The sequence below is a fragment of the Mobula hypostoma genome, chromosome 24 (assembly GCF_963921235.1).
Source record: "Mobula hypostoma chromosome 24, sMobHyp1.1, whole genome shotgun sequence".
NCBI lineage: Eukaryota > Metazoa > Chordata > Chondrichthyes > Myliobatiformes > Myliobatidae > Mobula > Mobula hypostoma.
In genome coordinates this window covers 38095625-38123066 of record NC_086120.1, presented here as the reverse complement: position 1 = coordinate 38123066, position 27442 = coordinate 38095625, and the positions used below count along the sequence as shown (strand labels likewise).

General features: G+C 40.8%; 1 protein-coding gene across 1 annotated transcript in view; it reads right to left on the bottom strand.

Moving 5' to 3' along the window:
• Positions 1-14564: 14564 nt before the first annotated feature.
• Positions 14565-27442, bottom strand: part of LOC134337335 (potassium/sodium hyperpolarization-activated cyclic nucleotide-gated channel 1-like) — a 166026-nt gene continuing 153148 nt past the window's right edge. Inside the window, exon 8 of the mRNA XM_063032249.1 lies at positions 14565-22126. Within this exon, the coding sequence (XP_062888319.1) occupies positions 21198-22126 (929 nt within the window). The 3' untranslated portion in view covers positions 14565-21197. The remainder of the gene's footprint in view (positions 22127-27442) is intronic.

Sequence of the window (27442 nt, the reverse complement as noted above, 5' to 3'; positions counted from 1 at the left end):
CCCATCTGGCACCAACAATCATTCCACGGTCAAAGTCTCTTAGATCACATTTCTTCTCCATTCTGATGTGTGTTCTTGAATAACAATTGAACCTCTTGACCATGTCTGCATGCTCTTATGCATTTAGTTACCATCACGTGATTGGCTTATTAGATGTTTGCATTAACGAGCAGGTGTACCTAAAAAACTGCCCTCTGATAGGATGTAGCGAGGCGATACATTTCAGATTGTACATTCACGTAGTTTATTACAAAGCAATACAAAGTTTATGATATCAATGACTTCAAATATTTGTTGACTTATTTCAGATTTGAATTTCATTCATTGTGAGTCGACAGTCATGGTACAAGCTACTTTCAGATTAGAATGAACAAGACAAAGGAAGTGGAAGGTGTGACAAAATTCAATATGGAGGTATACAATGGATGTTGAGCAAGACTAGTTATTTTTGATGTATATTAATGACATGTTGTTTGACACAGTCTGCAGATGACACAGAACTTGAATAGTCCAAAGTTCAAAGAAAATTTATTATCTAAGTACATATACTGTATGTCACCATATACAAACCTGAGATTCATTTTCTTGGAGGCATACTCAATAAATCCATACTAGAATAATAACCATAATAGAATCAATAAAATATCACACCAACTTGGGCATTCAACCTGTGTGCAAAAGACACAAGTTGTGCAAGTATAAAAAGAAAGAAATAATAATAATAAATTAACAATAAATACCGAGAACATGAGATGAGGAGTCCATAGGTTATGGGAACATTTGAATGATGGGGCAAGTGAATTTGAGTGAATTACCACCTTTGGTTCAAAAGTTTGATGATTGAGGGGGTAATGACTATTCCTGAAGTTGAGAGTGTGAGTCCTGAGGTTCCTGTACCACCTTCCTGATGGCAGCAATGAGAAGAGAGCATGCACTGGGTGGTGGAGCTCTCTGGCGATGGATGCTGCTTTCCAGTGACAATATTTGGTGTAGATGTGTTCAATGGTGGGGAGGGCCTTACCTATGATTGACTGGAAGTATCCATTACTTTTTGAAGGATTTTCCAATTAAGGGCATACCAGACCGTGATGCAGCCAGTCAATATACTCTCCACTGCACATCTATAGAAGTTTGTCAAAGTTTTAGATGTCACGCTGAATCTTTTCAAACTCCCAAGGAAGTAGAGGTGCTGCTGTGCTTCCTTTGTAATTGGTGATAAACAATGAGGGAAAAAGCAATATAAACTTCAGGAGGACATGGATAACGGGTGCACACATAGCAATGAATTACTTGAGCCTAGAAGAGCTAAGCCTTTATATGAACTGAGTAGTTAAGATATGGAATCCACCTGTTAGGAGGGGTGGTGGATAAAGATTCAATAGTAAACTTCATAAAACAAAAATACATACAGAAGAAAAGGAGGAAAGAATGGGAGAAATGGCTTGAATTGGATAGTGTTTTGTATGAGTCAGCACAGATTCAATACACCACACGGCTTCCCTGGCACTCTGGAGTGGTTTGATGCTTGCCTTTCAAAGAAAATTAATAAAACTAGGACTTGTCATTAAGCATTTTTGCACACGTACTCCTTGTGATATATGTGACCTACCCCGGGGCTAAAGTCTCAGGCTCACCTTGTGTTGTCAGTCTAATACATCCCAAGAGGTCGTCTGAAGAACTGGCACAGGTGTGATTAAAAACAAATGTTTTGTGAGGCTTACAATACATTGCTTTGAATTTTTTTTTGACTTCCAATGTTTTGAACTGAGCCCGACTGTAATGAAGGAACAAATCCCTATTGAGAGCGATCTCACTTACTGAACCATATGTTGAAGGTACTGAAGACAAGAGCTGGATTATCATCAGTTTAATTTTATCTTTTCTTTTATATTAACTACTGTATACTATCCCAAATTAGGGACATGTCTGTTCCAGCATGCAAAGTCAGCCCCAGCGGGGCGGGTGGATGAGATCTACAGTGAGATCCAATGGCCAGGGATGCTCCGTGGAGATCAAAGGGCATGACAAGGCATTGAAGATGCCATGGTCATCCACTGCAACCAAGGAAGACCCCAGTTTGTGCTACTTGCTCATACCACTGGACTCAGACGTCTGAGGTCAAGAGAGTGCAACTGCCCCAGTGCAACGGTTTTTCCACTCGAAAAGCTGTCCCGCACATTTTCCCTGTCATTATCGACGTGACAGACAGCCACCAGTGTCCCAAATATAGCAGCTGTTGCAGAGTAGTTACCACCGATGACTGAAGTAAATTAGAATTGGTGAGAATTCAATGTAATCTGGTGATATCTAGATTGTAACCCAACAGAGCAGATCATCAAACAGTTATGGAAATTCCCTTGTGTTTAATCTTATTTCTTCACTGGAGAGGCCATTCAGGCACATTCTAAAGATATTGAAAGTATTAATTCACTGTCTTGATTTAGGTCTGTTGATGTTCAGAAGCCTATGAGAAATGGGTTCTGCAGTTTAAATAGACAATAGACAATAGGTGCAGGAGTAGGCCATTCGGCCCTTTGAGCCAGCACCGCCATTCACTGTGATCATGGCTGATCATCCACAATCAGTATCCAGTTCCTGCCTTATCCCCATAACCTTTGATTCCACTATCTTTAAGAGCTCTATCCATCTCTTTCTTGAAAGCATCCAGAGGCTTAGCCTCCACTGCCTTCTGGGGCAGAGCATTCCACATATCCACCACTCTCTGGGTGAAAAACTTTTTCCTCAACTCCGTTCTAAATGGCCTGCCCCTTATTCTTAAACTGTGGCCTCTGGTTCTGGACTCCCCCATCAGTAGGAACATGCTTCCTGCCTCCAGCGTATCCAATCCCTTAATAATCTTTGTTTCAATCAGATCCCTTCTCATCCTTCTAAATTCCAGTGTATACAAGCCCAGTCGCTCCAATCTTTCAACATATGACAGTCCTGCCATCCCGGGAATTAATCTTGTGAACCTATGCTGCACTCCCTCAATAGCAAGAATGCCCTTCCTCAAATTTAGAGACCAAAACTGCACACAATACTTCAGGTGTGGTCTCACCAGGGCCCTGTAAACTAGGAAAACAAGTTTCAACGTGACGGCGTCAATGTCTGGGTAGTGTCCAACTTGACGGCATGAAAATCGATTTCTTGAACTTCCAGTAATGGCCCCCACCACCAAGCCCACCAGTCCCCATCCTCTTTTCCTTATCTCGTTGTCTGCCCATTTCCTCCTCCTGGTGCTCCTCCCCCTTTTCTTTCTTCCATGGCCTTCTATCCCCACCTATCAGAGTCCCCTTTCTCCAGCCCTGTAGCTCTTTTACCAATCAACTTCTCAGTTATTTTCTTCATCCCACCCCCTCGTTTTACCTATCACCTTGTGTTTCTCTTTCCCCTCCCCCTCCTTTTAAATCTCCTCATCTTTTTTTCTCCAGTGCTGCCGAAGGGTCCACTTCTTCTCCATAGATGCTGCCTGGCCTGCTAATTTCCTCCAGCATTTTGTGCGTGTGGCAAGTTTCAACAGTGTGTTGTGGATCAGACTGACATGGTCACTGCTTAGAGGCAAACACCCTGAGGTAACAAAACAGCAGCAGCGTTCACATGGTGACCAGGACAGAGGCCACAGAGAGAGGGAAGGAGTCACCAAATTTAGTGAAAGGGATATCGACAATCGGTATAAGACAAGACACTGGCCATGGTTAGCATTCATACTGTATGGTAGAAGATGCTTCCAGTTGGCTCCTCAAGGTATGAGCTACAGAAAATATTAGCTTTATTTGTGAGATGTATATCCAAGCATACAGTGAAATGCACGATTTGCATCAAATCAAATCAGCGAGAACGGTGCTCGGGCAGCCCACAAATGTCGCCATGTTTCTGGTGCTAACACACTAACACTTATTATGTCTTTGGAACATGGTAGGAAACCAAAGCGCCCAGAGTAAACCAACTCGTGTCGGGGAGAACGTATAAACTCCTTAGAGAATTACACCATGATCAGTGATCACTGAAGCTGTGAAGCAATTGTGCTAACTGCTATGCCTTACAAACCATGTAAAGCAGTTGAGACAAGCCACCAGATCAAGGATTCATTTATTGTGTCCTACCATTCCGGTGACTGAGCCAGTGGCCTATGAGGGATCATTATATTTCATCTGCATCCCTGCCTGGTTATTGGTAACCATTATAGTGCAGAGAGGGCCACCTAGTTAACACAGGAATCTATAAATCTGAGTGGTCTTTGTGAGAGTGCCTCTCTGTCGGGGAAAGAGTTGGCTCCTCTCTGTCAGGGAGTTCCTTCTATTGTGCATGAAAAATGCTGGCACCTCTGTTCAGCTGGGAGCCGAGGCTGAGGACATTGAGCAGAGACATTTCCCAGTAACCCCTCTTCTTTCCCATAACTCCTGCTGCTCTGAGGTTTTGCCTCTTGTTCCAAAGACTCTGAGTCCATCATTACTCTTCCCTCCACACTGGCTACTCTGTTTTGTTGGGTAGGCTCCACCAGGCTGAGATCACCACGCCCGGCCGCCACACACTGCAGGGCACCCACAACCTGGTGCAGGTAACTTTTGATGACCATTGCTGTTTCCTGCAATGATTGTGGGGTCGGCTTGTCTCATGCTGTTTCGACACTCAGCTGCTGTGGAGGGATGGCAAATTGGCGAATGACTCCAGGGAAATAAAGAGTAGCCCTTGACAATAGGATGGGGGGGGGGGATTATGAGCATGATGGACTCCTCTGTCATAAAGAAATTTGAGAAAAGTGATTGTGAACATTACAAATGAATATTAAACCTTCACTTACAGTAGAAGACCCCAGTCATTTAATAATGTTATGTTGGTGGTTTTCTTCCTGGAATAAATTTATTAGTGATGATCTCAGTTATTGATTGAGCTCAAGCCATAGATGTCCTCGTTAGTTCAGGAGCACTGACTGATATTGCTGCGTTTCAGTAGATGACTGTAAAAGATCTCAAAACAACATTGGAAGTCCATCAAAATTACGTTGGTTGGTTTATCTTTATATTACTGTTTACCAAGCAAAGGACTCGTTGACTGTGTAAAACAGCTGGTCATGCTGAAGGCACAAAATCTGATTCGTTGCAGTTTTCCTGTCTCTGTTTCTTCAGAAGAGGGAATCCCAACCTATTTTATGTCATGGACCCTTAACGTTAACCGAGGGGTCCGTGGACTCCAGGTTGGGAACTCTCACATTAAAACAAAAGCTGTGGAAATCTAATTGAACTGTATTCAAAAAGAAGGTTTCTTCTTTTTAAGGACAAAGTTAAAATTTCTCTAGGCTAACCTTGCTCCTCAGTAGGCTTGATATGGTAGTGGTTCGCCTAATACTCTGGGAATAATTCCAAAATCTTGATGAATAGCTTTATTATAAAAACTAAACATAATGCCTACTGGGCTTGTGTGCTTCAGTGAGTTTAGTAGGAAAGGATAACTATTAAAAAAGGTTCAGTAAGGACACTGCTAGGGGCATTCATCTGAAAAGTGTGTCACCTTGGAAGTTTCTGTATTTCATTTTTGTTTAAAAAAGTATGTACATTTGTACCTGCCAGCAATCTCCTAAATTGGACAAAGACAAAAAAACCTGCAAATGCTGGAAATCCGAGGAAAATGCCAGAGGAACTCAGCAGACCTGGCAGCATCTATGGAAAAGAGTAAACAGTCGACATTTCAGTCCTGATGGAGAGTCTTGGCCCGAAACATCGATTGTTTACTCCTCATTTTGAATGACCGGTTTAAAGCAAAATTGCTACTGATTCTACCATCATTGACTTTTTTGTTCATGTACTAAGCCAGGAAGTTTAATTTCTTATGGCATCTCAGTGAACAATAGGCTGGAACCAATCCCACTGGGAAATGTGGAATGAAGCTCCATAATGTGTGGGGATGATGGTGACATCTCTGCATCCATATTACCCAAAAGGGTTCAGATCTCGACCACACGTGGAGACGTTTCCATGACAAAGTTGATGCCGACATGCAGAAATGAGTTAGTGGATATAAGGCAACATCTTCTTGGTCTCACTGCAGAACCAGGGGACCATGGATGCCATACATTCCCCTTTGCAAGGATTTGTTAGTAAAATTCTTTACAGGGAGTGCAAATGAATGCCTTGCCAAGTTTTTCTTCTGATCCTGATTAAAGTAGAAACTCTTTCTCTTTTACACAGGAGCATTTTGACACTCTGGAAGTATGGCATCCGACCACCAGGGAGTAGGGTGACGTGCGCATTCAACAGAGCCATGTCACAAGTCAGCATATCACCATTCCAACTGAGTTGTGAGATGCTATTCATAGTGGATTTTTGGTCTCGGGGGAACCACAAACAGCAGCTGGCTGATGTCCACGAGCATAGAGCAATCTGTGTGACAGCAGGTCGCTCTCCTGCATGAGCAGAGATTCCATACATGGGCAGGTTGCGTCCCACCGCAGTGTTCCAGCACCAAAAAGAGAGCACGCACAGATTTACCTTTCTTCTTCAGGAGCAGATACGCTCCTCTCAACAGTTCACCACCCTGACACTCATCTCTCTCTCTCTCACACACACACACACACACACACACACACATCACCATAGGCTCAGCCCTGCGAGGTACAAAGAGAGCTGACAGGAGACTATCTGTACTGTAACTGTCATTCCAATGAATGGCTCCCTGAACCTGTAACTGAACTGCCTTGAGAACACTCAGGTGTATTCCCTGGTGAAAGTCACCTTGCTTAAAGCATAGTCTTTGCACAAAATGTACTTTCCTTGTGTCAACTCCGCTTCGCAGATCTAAAGATTGATTGAGCTCTTGGCTAAGTTCAGCTGCGTAGAATGCACAAAAATGAACTGTGTCAGCAAGTGTTTGTGCCAGTTTCCTGAGGAGCACTATTTCCACCTGGAAATGATCACTGGGAAAACCTAAACAGGGGCAAATGACAATTCACACATAAACTGTGGGACATAGGAGCAGAATTAGGCCATTTAGCCGATTGAGATTACTCCGCCATTCCATCATAGTTGAAATCTAATCCCTCTCAATCCAATTCTCCTGCCTTCTCACCGTAACCTTTGATACGCTTACAAATCAAGGACCTATCAACCTCTGCTTTAAATAGGATGTAACTACAACTACAGGTATAATTGGATCGTATTTTTAGGTGCCCAGAAACAAACGAAGAATATCCCAAGAACTGAGACATACTTAGGAAGGGACATATTTTGCTGGAGGGCTTGCAGAATTATTTGAAAGGTGATATGTTTGACATTTCAGATTTTTAGGCGTGCTGATTTTTTAGGTTACACTGGCCAAATATTAGCAGATGATTTTTACATCCTAGTGTTTGTTTTCCACTCCAGAAGGTAATGAACTGTGGCCGTTTGTTTAAGTTGTGCATCTCCTATGATTTAGGACTAATGGCTCTGAAATTTTAACATTGGAATCAGTGAATGAGATTATGTTTTTTTCTCTTTCTCAGATGTTCTTGTACTGAAGGATGTCCGCTGGGGAAGTCGAACCCCAGTGTCTGTGAGACCAGGCCCAAGTCATCTATGGAGGCTGAAGATGGCCTGTCCTGGAGTTGGAGGACAGTGTGTGTACATGAGTGGGTGGGAGGGAGGAACGGGCTTGTTTTGTTGTTGTTGTCTTGTCAGTGTTGTGTTCTGTATTGTTCTGCTGAGCATTGTGGACAGGTGATGCTGGTACCAGACAGAAACACTTGTGGGCTGTCTCCAGCACACCCTTGGGTTTGTTGGCTTTTAACACAAGTGACACATTTCAGGAGGAAATCTGCAGATGCTGGAAATTCAAGCAACACACATAAAAAATGCTGGTGAACGCAGCAGGCCAGGCAGCATCTATAGGAAGAGGTACAGTCGACGTTTCGGGCCGAGACCCTTCGTCAGGACTAACTGAAAGAAGAGATAGTAAGAGATTTGAAAGTGGGAGGGGGAGGGGGAGATCCGAAATGATAGGAGAAGACAGGAGGGGGAGGGAGGGAGCTAAGACCTGGAAAGTTCCACGTCCCATTCCCATTCTGATATGTCTATCTACGGCCTCCTCTACTGTCAAGATGAAGCCACACTCTGGTTGGAGGAACAACATCTTATATTCCATCTGGGTAGCCTCCAACCTGATGGCATGAACACTGACTTCAGTAACTTCCATTAATGCCCCACCTCCCCCCCGTACCCCATCCCTTATTTACTTACTTATTAATTATTATCTTTTTTTTCTCTCTTTTTTTCTCCCTCTGTCTCTCTCACTATAACTCCTTGCCCAGCCTCTGGGCTCCCCTCCCCCTTTCTTTCTCCCTAGGCCTCCCATCCCATGATCCTCTCCCTTCTCCAGCCTCATTTCCCTTTTGCCAATCTACTTTCCAGCTCTTGGCTCCATCCCTCCCCCTCCTGTCTTCTCCAATCATTTTGGATCTCCCCCTCCCCCTCCCCCTTTCAAATCTCTTACTAGCTCTTCCTTCAGTTAGTCCTGACGAAGGGTCTCGGCCCGAAACGTCGACTGCACCTCTTCCTATAGATGCTGCCTGGCTTGCTGCGTTCACCAGCAATTTTTTATGCGTGTGACTTGATACATTTCAACTATATGTTTGGATGTACAAGTACATAGATACCTAGAAAAGTACAGCACAGGAAAAGACCTTTCAGCCCACAATATTGTGCCAAACCAGCTAAAAAGCAAATCAAAAACACCCAAATACTAATCCCTCCTACATGTCCATATCCCTCCAACTTCCTTACATCTATGTGCCTATCTAAACATCACTTAAAAGCTTCCAATGTACTTGCCTCTACCACCATACCAGGCAATGCATTCCAAGCATCCAGCACTCCCTGAGTAAAAAACATCCCCCTCACATTCCCCCTTGAACCTACCCCCTCTCACCTTCGATGCAAGCCCTCCTGTATTATACACTTCAACCATAGGAAACAGAAATTCCCTGTCTGCTCTGTCTCTGCCTCTCACAATCTTATAAACTTCTATCAGATCCCCCCTCAGCCTCCAATGCCCCAGGGAAAACAACCAAAGTGTGTCCAGCCTCTCATGATGGCACATGCCCTCTAAACCAGGCAGCATCCTGGTAAACCTAATTTTCACCCTCCCCAAGGCCTCAATGTGATAAATAGATTTGAATCTTGCATCTTGAAAGTCAATCAAATGCACCTTTCAACAGGCGGCGAATGCAGAATGGTTTGGGCAACACTCACAACACGCTGGAGGAACTCAGCAGGTCGGGCAGCATCCGTGGAAACGATTGAGTCCTGACGAAGGGTTCCAGCCCGAAACGTTGACTGATCGTTTCCATGGATGCCGCCCGACCTGCTGAGTTCCTCCAGCGTGTTGTGAGTGTTGCTTTGACCCCGGCATCTGCAGATTATTTTGTGTTGCAGAATGATTTGGTACTTTCGATGTTCCCATATCTTAAGTGAGGTGAAACCAATACAGATCAGAAAGGAACAAAATGGATTTTTGAATAAAACAATCCTCATGCTGTTCACCATATTCTGCGACATGGTAACGGACTGACTTGCTACAGTATTAAGAAGCACATCTGTGGATAATCATTGCAACATTAGGCCATCTAGCCCATCAAGCCCATTCCATCTTTGTCAGATGGCTGATCTGAACTTCAACTTTATTCACCTGAATTTTTATCCAACAAGTATCTATAGCTTTCAGTGTAAACAAAGAATCATCTGTGTGGACACAGTTTAGATCACACCATGTCACCTTTCCCCAGTGCAGAAATCCCTGAAGAGGAAATTCTTCAAGTGCGAAGCCCTTATACAATTGTCCGTCTGGAACATGCTTGGGGATCTCAGCAGGGAGGAGAGAGTGCACCTAACTGGACAAATGCTGGAACAAACAAAAAGTTTCTTTGATAAACTTTATCTGTCATATCGAGAAAAAACCCTTTTATGTCAAATCAAATCAGCCAGCATTCTGCTGCGCAGTCTGCAAGTGTCACCACACTTCTGACATCAACAAAGCAAGTTCACAGCTCACTAACCCTAACCATATCTCTGTGAAATGTGGAGGGAAACTGAAGCCCCTGGAGGAAACCCATCGGTCACGGGGGAGAAGGTACAGTTCCAAACAGGTAGCCTAGATGTAATCTTTAAGGTCTTACCCTGCAGCTTATTCCAACTTACTAGTGATCTAGCTCCTCCATAAGCTGCCCTGGTGGGGAAGAGATCTTCACCACCTCCTGGAATACACCTTTGTTCAAAAGATCTTCAGAGGTGCACTGAAACCTGCTCCAGTTCGTTCCTACAGTTCAGTATACTTGACCCTTCGATCCGCAGGGTGATGCTGCTAAAAAAAGCATGAACTCAGTGAAAAAGGAACTTGTAGTCCTCACAAAACCTCCGGGTCTTCTCGTGAAAGGAACCACGTGTTACCTAAGCCTTACTGATCTGCATGCTTCAAGATCAGGAGAATCTAAAGCGGGGGGGGGGGGGGTAACCCACATGAAGAATCTCATGGAATCATAGAATTATAGAAACACTCACAACACGCTGGAGGAACTCAGCAGGTCGGGCAGCAGCCGTGGAAACGATCAGTCGACGTTTCGGGCCGGAACCCTTCGTCAGGACTGAAGAGGGAAGGGGCGGAGGCCCTATAAAGAAGGTGGGGGGAGGGTGGGAAGGAGAAGGCTGGTAGGTTCCAGGTGAAAAACCAGTAAGGGAAGCAGGGAGGTGACAGGTAGGAAAGGTGAAGAAGGAATAGGGGAAAACACAATGGGTAGTAGAAGGAGGCGGAATCATGAGGGAGGTGATAGGCAGCTAAGGGAGGGGGCAGAGTAAAATAGGGATAGGGGAAGCGAGGGGGAGGGACATGATTACCCTCCATACTCAATGCCTGCAAGGATATTGCTCAAGTCCTTCAGTTTTAAAGCAATGGGATTATATTATGTAAGAATTGGACAGCATTGACTGTGAAAAGTGTCAATTTTTGTCTGTTGCCACAAAAGCTAATTTACATATATTCTGTGAAATTTTCATTGAAATAGAATATTTCATTTTATGAAAAATCAAACTGAATTTTCTTCCATCTCCATGCCAGACAAAAAAAATGCAAATTATACAATACATTCAAGATTATATCAACATACAGTACTGTGCAAAAGTCTTATATATATATATATATACTGTATATGTGTGTGTGTGTGTGTGTATATGTATGTGTATATATATATATATAGACACACACACACACACACACACACGTATATGACTTGCTAGGGTGCCTCAGACTTTTGCACAGTACTATAGCTCTGAAAAATAATTCTCCTCCTTTCTCCTTAGTCCTTTGTCAACTATGTTACATTTGAAATAATGGCAGAAATTGGTGGAGATACTGATCAAATCAACAGCATTGGTTGAGTTTAAGTCACAGATAACCTTTCATCAGAACCTTAAATCTGAGTTTCGTTGTTACCAACTATCAAGCAAGTTGAAGGAGTTCCTTCCTGTTTCCTCTCATGGAAATTTTCAGGTTGTTGGCAGGGTTTAGAATCTGGGGTGTGAATAACTGAGCTTTCTAAGTGCTGTTTAGAAAGTGCCAATATAAATGATTGGGTTCTGATGCTAGTGATGAAGTACATGAATGAGTAAATTACCAAAAGCTGACTCATAAATTGAGAAGATAACAAGCTATTCCCTTCCCCAACCATATCACCAAATCATTCAGGAACATCAAATAAGCATGGGAGTTGGAGGTTGAAGGTTTGGGAGAGGGACCAATGGCCTAGAAATTTGAATTATGAAGACATAGAAATGTATGGACCAACTGCAGGTAAATAGAGTTAACATGGATGGAGGCTTGATTGTTGACTGTGAGCCCCTGAGAATATTTTTGTTCTCTATGACTCTAAAGTTGGATGCTCTGTCTTGGAACTTTTCGCTGTTGCATGCTTGAATATAACTTCTTTTCTGGAGAGGAATATGATCACAGTGATTTCTAGGCTGAATCACACCACTCTATAAAGTCACGATTCTGGCCACCAACAACCGGTACGCAGATGACACACTTTCCGAGACAGGCACATCTAATAGTGTCATTCCCTATACAATGCTCCTTTCAGGCACGGCATGACATTCATCCACCTGATGCATCTCATTCAGGTAAATCCCATTATAAAGGTACAACACAATAGGAGCCCTACAGCCCAACTCTTTAACCTACTTCAAGATCAGTTTAATCCTTCCTTCCCACAAAGCTCTCCATTTTTTGTTCATCCATGTGCCTATCTTAGAAGCTTATAAGTGTCCCTAACGTATCTGCCTCTACCACCACCTTGGCAGCACATTCCATACACCCTGTGCAAAAAAACCCTACCTCTGACAACTCCCTATAATTTCCTCAAAACATCTTTAAGTTATGTCCCCTTCCATTAGCCTTGGGGAAAAAGTCTCTGTTTGTCCACTCCATCTATGCTTCTTATCCCCTTACATACATCTAGCAAGTCAACTCTCATTCTCCTCTCCTCTCATTCTCCTTTGTTAATATCCTTTCCTTGAGCTTTCCACCATCCACCTTCCTGTTTTAACCACATCCACGAAGCACCAACCGCGGACAAGTTCTCCCATGTTTATAATCTCTCTTTCCTGGCCTTAATCTTCTTGAACTAGCTACTCTCCTCTTGGGCTGCAATCTCTGGACTGTGTGGCAGTGATGCCTTAAGACTTGGGACAAATGCATTTTCCAGTGACATTCCTAATTGCCATTAGAACCTCACTCAAGAGTGACTTGCTGAACATCTGCACCAAATGATAATTTTCTAGGACAGTATTTTTCTATGAGATAGGGGTGAAAAATACTTTAATTCTTGATAGAACAGTTTGCTTTGGTAAAATCAACTTGCTACTCATACTGCAATAAACTTTGGATCGAGTGATCATAAGTCCATTAGTTTTCAGATAACTATGAAAAAGCATATGTCTCGTCTTTGTGTTGAGATTCTATACTAGAGAAAGACCAAATTTGATACTATCAGAAAGGATATATCAACTGTGGATTGGGACAGGATGTTGTCTGGCAAAGACAATCTTGGTAATGGGGAGGCCTTTATGGGAGAAGACAGAGAGTGGTAGTAGATGGTTGCCTCTCTGACTGGAGACCTGTGATTAGTTGGGTACCACAGGGGTCGGTGCTGGGTCTGTCGCTTGTCATCTATATCAACGATCTGGATGATAACGTGGTAAACTGGATCAGCAAATTTATGGATGACACCAAGACTGAGGGTGGCAGGCAGAGAGGTAAGATACCAAAGTTTGCAGTGGTACCTGAACCAGCTGGAAAAATGGCAGGTGGAATTTAATGCAAATAAATGTGAGGTGTTTCACTTTGGGAGGAAAAACCAGGGTAGAATTTACAAAGTGAACCGCAGTGCAATATGGAGTGCTGTAGAACAGAGGGATCTGGGAATACAGGTCTATAATTCCTTGAAAGTGGTGTCACAGGTAGATAGGGTTGTAAAGAGAGCTTTTGGCACAATGGCCTACATAAATCAAATAACTGAATATAGGAGATGGGACGTCATGTTGATGTTGTATAGGACATCGGTGAAGCCTAATCTGGTGTGCTGTTCTGGTCACTCATCTACAGGAAGGTTATCAATAAGAGTGAAAGAGTGCAGAGAATATTTACAAGAATGTTGCTGGGACTGAGGAACCCAGTTACAGAGAAAGCGACTAGGTTTGTACTCTATTTTCTGGACTGTAGGAGAATGAGGGGAGATTTGGTAGAGCTACATTAAATAACGAGTAGTAGGGTACATGCAAGCAGGCTTTTCCCACTGATGTTGGGTGAGACTAAAACTAGAGGTCATGGGTTAAGGGTGAAAGGTGAAATATTTAAGGGGAACATGAGGATGAACTCCTTCACTCAGAGGGTGGCGAGAGTGTGGAACGAGCTGCCGATGTTATGCAGTTTCAATTTCAACATTTAAGAGTAGTTTGCATAAATATATGGACGCGAGATGTGTTAGGGGCTATGTTCCAGGGACAGGTCAATGGGACTAGGGAGAATAATAGTTTGGCATGGACTAGATGGGCCAAAGGGGCTGTTTGAGTGCTGTAGTGCCCTATGACTCTACACAATCTGCTGAAAGGAGCACAGCAGATTGAGCAGCATCCATGAGGAAGGAGCGAACTTCTGATGTTTCAGATCACAATCCAGGGATTTGGCACAAAACATGGACAACTTCTTGGCTCCCGCAGATGTTGCTCAAACCACTGGGTTGCCTCAGCTGTTTGTTGCTCCAGATTCTAGGACCTCCAGTCTCTTTTCTCCAGACTACTATTTATACTGTTTGGCTAAATGTTTCGTGGCCGATAAAGTCGTGCATGCATGCTCACTTACTCTCCAGCTAAGTATAATCAACCTTTCCAAGGATTAAAATACACATTTACTTCAAACTGTTTACATGCAAATATCTTGCTTCCCTCCATCCCATTAGTTCACGGCTGAAGACGTTTACTGAAGAAATTAAGGTGTATATTAAAATTGAGCTGGAAAAAAATGAATACTAATAAAGTAGTGCATGTTGTTACACTTTATTTTTCTTTGGAATTCTCAATGGGCTTTTAATGAGTGGTTTAATCCAGTACTATTATAATCGTAACACCATTGACATACTGTACTTCAGGCACACACCAATCAGCAGTAGGAATCTGCGCCAACACATTGAGCCAAGCATTTATGGAAGGAGAAATGATACATTATTCCAGTCAAACAACAATCATATGTTAACACAAAAGCTTTTGAGGGTAATATCCACATATTTGTGAATGTAAAATGTTTGTGATACAGATACAGCAAATAATTGGAAGTTCGTTAGAAAAACTACATTACCATGTATGATAAAACAATTCAGGAGCTAAAGTTTGACCCAGAGTCGTATGCATATTTCATAGCAATCTGCTTTACTGTCATACTTATTTCCAGGGAAACTCCTGTAGTTCAAGTTCTAAAGGATTATTTATATTCTACTATATTGCTTTTTGTGGTTACCACATTTCTAATAATACAATAGTGAATATGCTTCAAAAAATACTTCACAGACTGTACAATGCTAGTGGACGTCCTGAGGTCATGTTGAATGATAATTAGATGCAAGCCTTTATTGCATAAGATCAAATTTCCAACATATCTACCTATTTATTTACTTAGTTATACAGCACGGAACAGGCCTTTCTGGTACAATGAGCCACACTGCCCAGCAACTCACCTATTTAACCCTAGCCTAATCACAGGGCAATTTACAGTGACCAATCGACCTGCTAACCCTTGTGTCTGTGGACGGTGGGAGGAAACCGCAGCACCCGGAGGAATCCACACGCTCACGGGAAGAACGTACAAAATTTCTTACAGAGGACCCCAGGATTGAACTCACTGCTGCCCCATGCTGTAATAGTGTTGAGCAAACCATTACGTTACCATAGCACCCCAATGGCCTATTACATTACATGCTTTATCTATTTGTGTAATTATTATATTCCAATTAAAAAAAGGAAATTAACATATCATTTTTTTATGTAAATGATAAGATCCATAAGATTTAAATCAGTTAAATCCTGGGTATGAAGGTGTTACTTATCACCAAAGATATAACTATATAATAATTAATGAGCTGAAACAAGTTTTCCTTTCAGCATTTTCTTAATAATTGTAATTTTCTCCTCTCTAAAGATTATAACCTTATTTTTACCAATCATTTGGGAGGACAATATAGATTAACTACGTTGCTGCAATTTGCTGTCAATACCATTGTAGTCAGCAAGGAGTAAGGTAGCTTTATAAAATATTGATTGGCTCTGTTGATTTTCTGTTAATAGTCTCTGCTGTAATGCCATGCTCTATTTAGTCAGAAAGAAACAAAGCTATCCTATAAACAATTATGCTAAGTAAGTAAGACTTACAACATTAGAAGACTGAAAGTTAACTATTCTTCTCCTAAAACTTGGCACCACGGTGGTGTAGTGGTTAATAGAACACTATTACAACTCGGGGTGTTCCAGAGGTTGTAACTCTGGTGCCATTCTGTAAGGAGTCTCTGTACATCCTCTCTGTGGAATGCTTGGGTTTCCCCCGACTGCACCGGTTTCCTCCCACAGTCCAAAACAGGTAGGTTAATTGGTCGTTGTAAATCGCCCTGTAATTAGGTTAGGGTTAATTGGGGTTGGCAAGGCAATGTGGCTCGAAGGTCAGGAGGGCCTACTCCACACTGTATCACCAAATAAATTGAAATAACATTGAACTCCTGAGGCATCTTTTAAAACTAGATTCATTACAAAGGCAGTTTCAGAGTGGGAACTGTTGCTTTAAAGTACAGGTCCTTTGTTTATCAGCAGCTTTCATTCCCTGATCCACAAGCAACATCAACTCAGCTGTTATTATGTTGTAGAATGTAAGGAATAGCTGTGGGTGTCAAGATTTTCCAGATTCTGAGACTTTGCTGGCACCACAACTAGGGCATAATAACATTGTCAGGAATGGGAAAAGCCTGTTTGGTCCAACACTTTGGATAAAACTTAATATTAAAAGCAACGTTGATGATTAGACTGAATGGGAGAACCCTATGGTAGTGTAGCAGTCAGCTCAATGCAATTATAGCTTGGGACATTACGAAGTTCAGAGTTCAATTCCAGCTCTGTCTGTAAAGACTTTGTACATTGTCCCCATGAACCACGTGGGTTTCCTCCGAGTGTTCTGGTTTCCTCCCACAGCCCAAAAGTCTACCAGCTAGTACGTTAATTGATCATCGTAACTCTCCTGTGATTGTAATAGTATTAAATAAGTGGACACGTTGGGCTGGAAAAGTCTGTTCCACCTTGTATCTCTAAAAAGAATAACAATAAATTAAATAATCATATTCTGCTATGACTCTGATATTAGGACCACAGCTCCTTTGGATTTCAATTAATGACAATGTTATGTTTAGAAAGGACAAAAATAACAAACTTTGTCATCTTCAGGAAAATATGCTTCCTTCTATTACACCACAGCAAAATTAAAAGAATAAAACATGCATACAAACACTGGATCAAATTCAGCAATGTTAACCAAACTAAATAATTACAAGACACCCAGTTAGAAGTGTGGTTCAGGTAGACCTTTCATAAACAGAATACTGAGGAGGCAGGAAACCTGAACTAAAAGCAGAACCATGCTGGAGATACTCAGCAGGTCTGACTGTGTCTATGAAGAGTAAAACATTAACACTACATTTCCCCCCCATGCTACTGCTTAACTTGTGGAGTATTTCCGACACTTTTGCCTCTATTTGAGCTTCTGTTAAGTAAGTACTTGCAACTGGTGCAGTTTTACCGCCTTGGAAACATAAAATACAGCCTTGAAAGATGAGGCATCTTTCCTGCAAACTAGATTCACCACATTCGATACATCTACGTCACTGACAATAGTTTAAAGCGGACTTCGTTAAAGAAGCTTTACCACGAGGTCCTGATGCAGTTTTTGTCTCAATTCTGATTTTGCTAGGCACTAACGCAGTCCATAGAAATGAAAGAGAAATTCAACACCGAGAAGCAAGACGAACACCTGGCATTTTATGTGCAGAGAAATTTGAGAAAAATAAATTACTCGTATGTTTTTCATTTCTGCCAAAGATTGGAAAACTCTGACTAAGGGATGTAAATTTACTGGAACCAAAGGACCATAAGTTTATACATTATTTTACAATTGAAACATAGAGCACTAAAGAATTGCATTTTTATATTTTAGGCATTGATAATATAGATAAGCAAACTCTTTCAAACTTCCTTAGATTTATGTTACAGACAACTCACTACTTGACATAGTATAGATAATATTGGACACCTGTATGGCCAACTTAATAAGTGCAAGAAAATACATTCTATTCAGTACACATATTCAATAACAAAAATGCAAGTCTTACAATGTCCCAACCTGCATTCTTCGCTGCGAGGGAGAGAATTAATTTTATTGAATGTCAGTGCAACTCCTGAGCAGGCTTTAATATTGAATGCTGCACAATTACAAAACAATAGATCACAGAGCACACAGGGGAAGCACAGAACCTGCAAAAAACACTTGTCACGGAGGAATTGCCAGTTTAAAACATTTAATAAAACCTCTATCATCTTATGTACCTGAAGTACATATATGGTGCTATATATGGATTAACATTGTAAGGCTAAGTAGTTGCAATAGGTGATTAAAAAGCCTGTTCTCCTGAAACAATTAATACAATATTAACATCCATCTGCTATTTAGTCAGGTAAGGAATTTGCTTTCAGCATACTTGCATAAAAGCAGATTGACTGCATTAAAATGAAATTGAAATTTCGCAAGGTCAAAAATGAAGTCATCAGTTTGAAGTATTTGTACCTCAAAAGATCCATTCAACCAATTGGTAAATAAAAATGAATACATTTTAAAATTTAAATAGAAATGTTCGGTGAGATAGCAGCTGCAGATACTCATGGTCCACATTTAGGAGGAAAAATTCAAAGTGCGGTCTATTGCTAAGGTAAATGAGGTGATAATCATACATTAGTGCAGTCAAGAATTCAATATTCTGGGTATAAAATAAAAGCTTCTTGGTACTTTGGCATTCTAAGCTTGGATAAGATTGCCAGTGATATATTAATTTTCACATGTATAAAACCTCTTCTACATAAAATAAATCAAATTGGTTAATATATATTTGAATTATTATACAAATAAATTTACTTTAAGTTGGAAATAATTTTTATCTTTATTCTATGATTTTTGAACTTGATAATGATAGAATTCAAAGTCAGATTGTGTAAGATTTGTAAATGAATGTCCATTAAAATGATCACTGGCTAATTTACAAATATTAGAAATTGTAAATTCAATAATAATGGTGTGCTATTTCATTCATAATTTTTATGACAAGAATTTACATTAATTTCACTGCAAGTGAAGCCTTGGTTATTTGAACTGTTTTCCACACAGGGTATGAATAATTACAACAAAATGTATAGCTTTAAACCTATTCATTGGGATCCCTTTCATTGTTTACAATGAAACATCATACACTCTTTCATATCATACACATTAGCTGCCTATTGATTTAACATTAATTTCTTAAGGTTTCATCTCAAGCCAGTTCATGTTGTTGAGAGCTATGACTGAAGAGCATTCTATTTATAATACATACAGTTTATGATCAATAATGTTATAGCTGGCAGCACATTATAGATTACTGAGGACAGTACCATAATGACTTTACTGGACAATCTGTAAATGTGACTTTTCCCAGTACTATAGAGAAGCACCAGAAAAGTGATCTACACTTTCACATTTATTGCATAAAGGCTGCTAAAAATCTATTATGCTACCAACAATTTACTATTCTAAAAAAAACAAATTATGTTAAAGCTTATCTTTCATTTTCAGGCATTGGGCAAACTTTGCCCAACTTTGTTTATACATTCAACAAAGATACCTACCAGTTACATTTTCTTTCTACCCTAAAGATATGGCTGCAATGATTATAGACTCCTTAGTTGTGTGAGAAAAGCTAATATGATAGCTTCGATAAAAAATACAGCTTAATTCTTCGTAAAGGCCTTAAATAGCGCAGTTGGATTATAAGTTACAATTCTTCAGAATATGAACTCAATCAGAAACCAGAAATATCTAAATACTTCCCAAAAAGTTTTAGTTTCATGGTGTTAATGTGGGAAGAAGTTGTTTCTCTTCTGTTACAGTAAATTGATTTTGGATTCCATGTGTTTTTCAAGTTCAAGTTTAGTAAATATTTGCACCATGTAATGCAATTATTATAAGAGTGTAATGGAATGCAATTGGATATCTAAATGCAAAACGTTTGAATCAAAAATACAACTCAAAATTATATGTTTGTCTGGTTGCAATTTTTTATGGATGAACTATTATGATGTTTATTCTGTCGAAGAAAATAACTGAACAAGCAATACCTTGGATTGCTTGGATTGGATCTTACATCATCCCAAAGAGGTAAAGCAACACACCGACCTATGATCTAACGGCTTCGGATGGTTGTTGGGGTATTGGAAATAAAACAGATCTCCATGGTTACAGTTGTGCTCTGCATTTAAATGTATAGAACAGTTGTTAATGTTGTACAAATAGTGCTATGCTAGCAACGAGCTTCATGGGAAGTATTCGTGAACTAAGTCAACACTCTTATTGCAGAGAGGTGTGCCTTTTCACCATATATACAAAATGGATGACTCCACTAACTTGTTCAGTTGTTACTATTGCATGTTAGAGAAAGGGAATATACCAAGTTATTGTTCTAACTTGTTCATTCTGCCACTTGTACACTAAACAATCACTTGAACCTGAATGGATTGTTGGGTGTTGTTATTACACCATGCACTAATTCAATAAGGAAAATATCAGTTACTTATCAAGTGCATTTTACTAATCAAAAACCACCAGTGCAATTTTCCATGCAGTTTCATTTGGAACTGCTTTTGGTCCTAATAATACACACATTTAATCATTTCCGTTTACAGTAACATCAGCCTTTTTGTCTTCACATAGGAACCCATCAACTCTCAAGGCTTTATATATATTCAAAAGTGTCAACAGAAACTTAATAGTTGATTTAATGTCCTATAGCCTGCTGTGCATCAGTAGATTGCCAATATTGACTGCTTCTGCTACATTGTACAAGGAAAGCCATAACTCCTTTGTTAATATTAAAATTAAATATGCTTTAGCACAGATATCTCCAAAAAGGCTAAAGTTTGTCTGCTTTGCCGCTTTATGGCAGCAACAATTTCCTAAGACATTAAAATGTATTGGGGTAACTACTGATGCCTAATCTTACAACAGCACATAAAGAAGCAACACTGTAACACCAAGTGCCATAAGACATTATTCTGAAAACAAAAGAATCACTAATGCCTCTAACACAGACAAATTGTTAAAAGAAATTAAAGCCGGTAACTATATCAAAGAACTTTGCGTTTATGTACACTTGTCATATATTTGACTTTGAAACACTTGCACAGACTTGGAGTTTCTGTACGATAGGAATAAGGTGTGGAGTGTGCAATTAGTTTAAGATGAGCAGTAACCAGCAGCAATTCTTTTCTGGACCACATAACTACCTGTGAATTCTTCTGACACTATAAACCTCTTACTACCACCAAAAAAAAAGTATGGTGCCTCAAATATCACAAGTTGGAGGAAAGCCTTGATTTGCCTGTGTCCGTATCTGTAACACATACAACTGAATCTTTCTTGGGAATACTTGAGTCCTGTTGTGCACCTGCTGTCCCAGTTTGGAATAGTGCACCTGTGGACATTTGGTGAGTCAGGGTCATCCTTGGCGGGACAGGTCCTCGGACTGATCCTTGGAGACTTCCTGTGGTGGTTGGTTGCACAGGTATCTGACCTCCCATTGACGATGTTGATTCTCTGGTCGATTGTGGTGGACTTGAGGTTATTGACTGGGAAATATTATGAGGCAGCGAAGGTTGCGAAGCTGACAGCGGTCTTGCCTCTTGGGATAAGCTGCCTGTATGCAACGCTTGTGTACTCTTATGAGTGGCACGACGTTGAGTTGGGCTGGGGACTGTTTGCTGCGTTAGTGATAGCTGTGATCCAGATTGTACCTGTGATCCGTATTGGAAAGTTCGATTCGTTAATGGACTTTGGTTTGGAGGACTGGAGACAGCAGAAGGATAAGGACATGGAGAAACAGAAACCCCTTGTTGCTGTGCCTGCAGTGGTTGACCAGGGGACACTGAAAGTGGGCTTGCTGCACTCTGAACAGGCTGCAACCGTCTGACTGTCCTGGGTGATTGCACACCTACAGATCCAATAAAAAGCCCTGTAGATGGAGGACAGAAGCTCATAGCTACAGCCTGCTGGAGAGTAGCAATTGCCGAATTGTTGGCAAGATGACCTTGAGAATTAAACATGGCTCCTCCATGAAATGGAGGAGTATGAGACATGGCAAGAGGCCTTTGAAGTTCCACTTGCTGAACCATCTCTCTGTCATACTTCACAATCTCCTGAATGATCTCATTCTCGCGATTGTTGAAGACACCCGAGTTTAAATCATGCTGAACTTTGTGCAGCAAAAGAGAGTTTTTCTTCCCTGTGGAGAAATAAGAAGTTACATTTTAGAACATTTTGACGAGGTTAAGTATGGAATAAACAGCTTGCTCTGAAACAGCCCCTTCCACTCTGCTGCCAAAGAAGTAGCCAGTTTGCACAGAGCAAATTGCCTCAGAGAGCAGAGTGATAGTGGTCAGCGGGAGGGAGGAGAAGGGCTTGTGCTGCTGCTGTTGTTTTGTTTCACCGCTGTTATTTTGCTGTTGTTGCCATTACTTGTGTTCTTCTGCTGAACACTGCGGGCTGGCTATGCTGGTGGCGGGAACGTGTGGCGACACCTGCGGGCTGCCCCCAGGGCGTCATCAGGTGTGTTGGTTGTTTCTCTTTGGAGCGAAGGAAGGCGAGAGGTGACTTGATAGAGGTGTGCACAGTGAAAGGAGGCATAGATATAGTGGACAGCCAGAAAATGTTTCCCAGGGCAGAAATGGATATAACCAGGGGGTCCGTAATTTTCAGGTGATTGGAGGAAAGTACAGGGGAGATGTCAGTGTTGGTTTTTTTTTACACAGAGAGTGGTGAGTGCGTGGAACACACTGTCAGGGGTGAGAGTAGAGGCAGATACCTTGGGGGCATTTAAGAAACTCTAAGATATGCACATGGACGATAGGAAAATGGAAAGCTATGAACAGACTGCATTTGAACTTTATGCTTCGTGACAGAATTTCTTGGCACCGTTAGGTAAGATTTTCATTTTTGTATAAATTCAGAAGCAAGCGAAAATGTGAAGGCATCTAAGTAAATTGGCAAATGCATTAATGTTTTCTGTCTTGCTTCCTAACATTACATTAAGAAAATATTTCATGCTCTCCCCTGTCAGTTCCACGCAGAGGAGTGTTAATATTCACTACCTGGCATGTTATTTGAGTAACATCAAGGCATTGACAGCTCATCTTGCTGACAATTGAAGCACTTCATCCTGTCATTCAGAATCACAGAGACATCTCTGCCCATTATCTTTGTGAGATGATTCATATTTGCCTAATTTGCTATATATCCTGACAAAGTTCTCTCCTCTTTTACCCTTAATCAATATTTTGGGAAGATACTGTCAGTCAGTAATAGGTACCCTACATTAGACTTTCAAGACCACGATATAAGCCAATCTTATGTTATAACTTGTCAACAATATTAGAAAACTGAAGGAAATTATGACAGATTTCCTGGGAAAATATAATGTTAGGGTACAAAATCATAAAAAAGAGGTTGTTAAACTATAGGTTTCTCTACAGCTGAAAACATTCCCATTCAAAATCCCTTCAAATGATTTCCCCCTCTTCTGCTGATGAAAATATAGCAAAGTAGTATAAGATTTAAATTATACAAAATGGTGGAGGATTTCACCAGGTCAGACAGCATCTATGGAGAGGAATAAAAAGTCAATAGTTTGGGCTGAGACCCTTCATCAGGACCCGAAACATTGACTGTTTATTCCTCTCCATAGATGCTGCCTGACCTGCTGAGTTCCTCCAGCATTTTGTGTGTGTTTCTCTGGATTTCCAGCCTCTGCTGAATCTCATGTTTATAAATTGCAAACGCTTTTGTTTCATTTTAAATGTTACTGAAACATACAAAATTCATAAGGCGTGACAAAGGAGATGCAAAATAGTTCTGTTTTCTCTGTCTGAGGTGCATAGGACGAGAGGTCACAAGCTCAGAGTAAGCGCCTGCCATTCAAGAGATGGATAAAAAGATCTTTTTTTTTTAACCAACAGATAGAGAAACTTTGGACCTGTTAGGATGGGAAACAGCTTCTTCCCCCAGGCCGTGAGTCTACTGAACTCCCTGCCATCACCCAAGACTCATCACATAGGAAGTGCTAGCAGCGTATACTGTTTACTTTATCAAAGTTCAAAGTTCAAAGTAAATTTATTATCAAAAGTACATATATGTCACCATATACAATCCTGAGATTCATTTTCCTATGGGCATACTCAGCAAATCTATAGAATAGTAACTATAACAGAATCATGTCAGAGTGCAGAACTTGTGATGTAAGTGCACCTTATTATTTGTTAATTTATTTGTGGGTAATATTACCTTACATGTTGCATATGAGTTATATGTACTGTGTTGTGTACCTTAGCCTGGAGGAACATTGTTTTATTAGGTGGTGTAAATGTGCACGGTTGAATGACAATAATCTTGAACTTGAACCTTTCCTGCCCAAAGGATTGCCTCAGCCAAGAGTATCTAATCTGGAAATGCCAACTAGACGGCCTGTTAACTTGACGAATAATTGTTCTTACAGTCCTTCCCTAAGAAATAATAGGATAAAGAGGGTCACCCTGACAATAATAAATTTAATCCTTCTATTTATTATCGTACTCTGATTGAGAAGATGCAGAACCTGGGCCTCTGTACCTCCCTCTGTAATTGGATCCTCGACTTCCTAACCGGAAGACTACAGTCTGTGCGGATTGGTGATAACATATCCTCCTCGCTGATGATCAACACTGGTGCCCCTCAGGGGTGTGTGCTTAGCCCACTGCTCTATTCTCTATACACACATGACTGTGTGGCTAGGCATAGCTCAAATACCATCTGTAAATTTGCTGATGATACATCCATTGTTGGTACAATCTCAGGTGGTGACGAGAGGGCGTACAGGAGTGAGATATGCCAACTAGTGGAGTGGTGCCGCAGCAACAACCTGGCACTCAATGTCAGTAAGGCAAAAGAACTTATTGTGGACTTCAGGAAGGGTAAGACGAAGGAATACATACCAATCCTCATAGAGGGATCAGAAGTGGAGAGAGTGAGCATCTTCAAGTTGCTGGGTGTCAAGATCACTGAGGAACTAACATATTGATGTAGCCATAAAGAAGGCAAGACAATGGCTATATTTTATTCAGAGTTTGAAGTGATTTGGCATGTCAGCAAATACACTCAAAAACTTCTATAGTTGTACCTTGGAGAGCATTCTGACAGGCTGCATCACTGTCTGGTATGAAGGGGCTGCTGCACAGGACCGAAAGAAGCTGCAGAAGGTTGTAAATCTAGTCAGCTCAATCTTGGGTACTAGCCTACAAAGTACCCAGGACATCTTTAGGGAGCGGTGTCTCAGAAAGGCAGCATCCATTATTAAGGACCTCCAGCACCCAGGGCATGTCCTTTTCTCACTGTTACCATCAGGTAGGAGATACAGAGGCCTGAAGGCACACACTCAGCGATTCAGAAACAGCTTCTTCCCCTCTGCCATCTGATTCCTGAATGGACATTGAAGCTTTGGACACTACCTCACTTTTTTAATATACTATATTTCTGTTTTTGCACATTTTAAAATAATCTATTCAAAATATGTAATTTACTTGTTTATTTATTATGTTTTATTTTATTTATTATTACTATTTTTTTCTGTCTCTGCCAGATTACGTATTGCATTGAACTGCTGCTACTAAGTTAACAAATTTCACATTATATGCTGGTGACAATAAACCTGATTCTGATTCTGATAAGTTTTTCTTATTTCAAATTTATTTGGTCCAAAACACAAATTTATCCTCTTACTTAATCTCAAATATAAACTCCAATGCTTCAAGTCAAAGTATGTAAATGTTTACAGTACTGTGCAAAAGGCTTATGCACATAGATATAGCTAAGGTGCCTAAGAGTATGGACAGTACTGCATTTGTCAATGTGGAGCAGATAGGGAGTCTGTACTCTGGCGGGAGCAAAGGATGTTGGGAATGGCGACGGTAGACCGCCACAGGAGGGATGTGGAAAAAGGTGTCCGAGAAGGAGTGCCGGGGGCGGGGGGTGGGTGGCGCAGGTGAAGACACACCCAACCTTGAGACACCAGGCAAGGTCATTTGATTCCAAACAATTTTTTTTTGATCACTACAGTATGTCTCTCTGGCGCTTCCCACTTCCCCCACCCTCTCCCTTCCCCTTTTCCCAACCACGATTCCCCTCTCCCTGCCCCCTTCCCACTCTCAGTCCACAATAGAGACCCATATCAGAATCAGGTTTATCATCACTCACATATATCATGAAAATTGTCTTCTTCTGTGGCAGCAGTACAGTGCAATACATAAAATTACTACAGTACTGTGCAAAAATCTTAGGCACCCTAGCAATATATATGTGCCTAAGACTTTTGCACAGTACTCTATGTAGTCATTTATAGGAAATGATAGAAATTCAATATAATTTATGAGAAACAATAAAAAAATAAAGACTGACAAACAACAAAGGTGCAAATAACAGAAGTAACACTGAGAACATGCATTGTAGAGTCCTTGAAAGTGAGTCCATAGGTAGTGGAATCAGTTCATAATTGAGGTGGGTGACACTATCCATGCCAGTTCGGAGCCTGATGGTTGAATGTTTAGTACGTTATCAAAGCTGATGTTTTATAAAATGTGGTTAGCGATCGCCATACGTGACAATTCAATCTAATGAAGTCAGAAACTTCAAATTGAAAGTAATCAACTGGTTAAAAGGGGAACTATTATTTTTTTTTTAATTGGCAAGGTGCTTGGGGTCGGATTGGTTGTGAGAAAGTGAGCAAGACTAAGAAAGCCGCTCTGAACTACCACAGTATTGTGTTGCACTAACAGTGGCAGACCTTCATTTAATAAACGGATCAACAAATTCATTTCAAAGTTCGAAGTAAATCCATTATCAAAGTACCTATATGTTACCATATACCACCCTGAGATCCATTTTCTTGCAGGCATTCACAGTAGAACAAAGAAATGCAATACAATCAACAAAAAATGAAATTGTTTTAGTAGATGTCATAAACGCAAATAAAATAATAGAGAAATACAGAAACGTGGAAAGGAACAAATACTGGCTGCAGGCTGTAAGTAAAGAATACAATGTCTTAATTTGCTTGTTGTTTTGCAGTTGCTCCTGGGAGTAGAAATGTCCATCAGGGTTAGGTAAATCAATAGGATTGTGGACATCGGCACCTGTGGGTTGTCCCTACTGTTATTAAAGGGCTCCATGCTCAACACAGCTGCTAGGTACTGGCTTTGTCTTCACAACAGTCTAAAAGGCACGGTTGTATTTAAACCCACAGCCTTTGTCATTTCATCTAAGTTTACCTTCCCCAACACTGACAGAAAGAGCAGCAAATTGTCATTAGTTACATCGATACCTTATGGTAGAGAAAATTATTTCCACGTGTGCAAATTCGAACACTCTAAAAAGCTAGAGGTTTAGCAAGTTTAACACTCCATAATTAGTGAACAAATTGGATACTTTTCTGTGTGAATCATTCCATACTATGGTGGTGCAAGTATTATATAAAAGCAAGTCATTGTTTTACAATTACGTAGAAGTTTAGATGTGA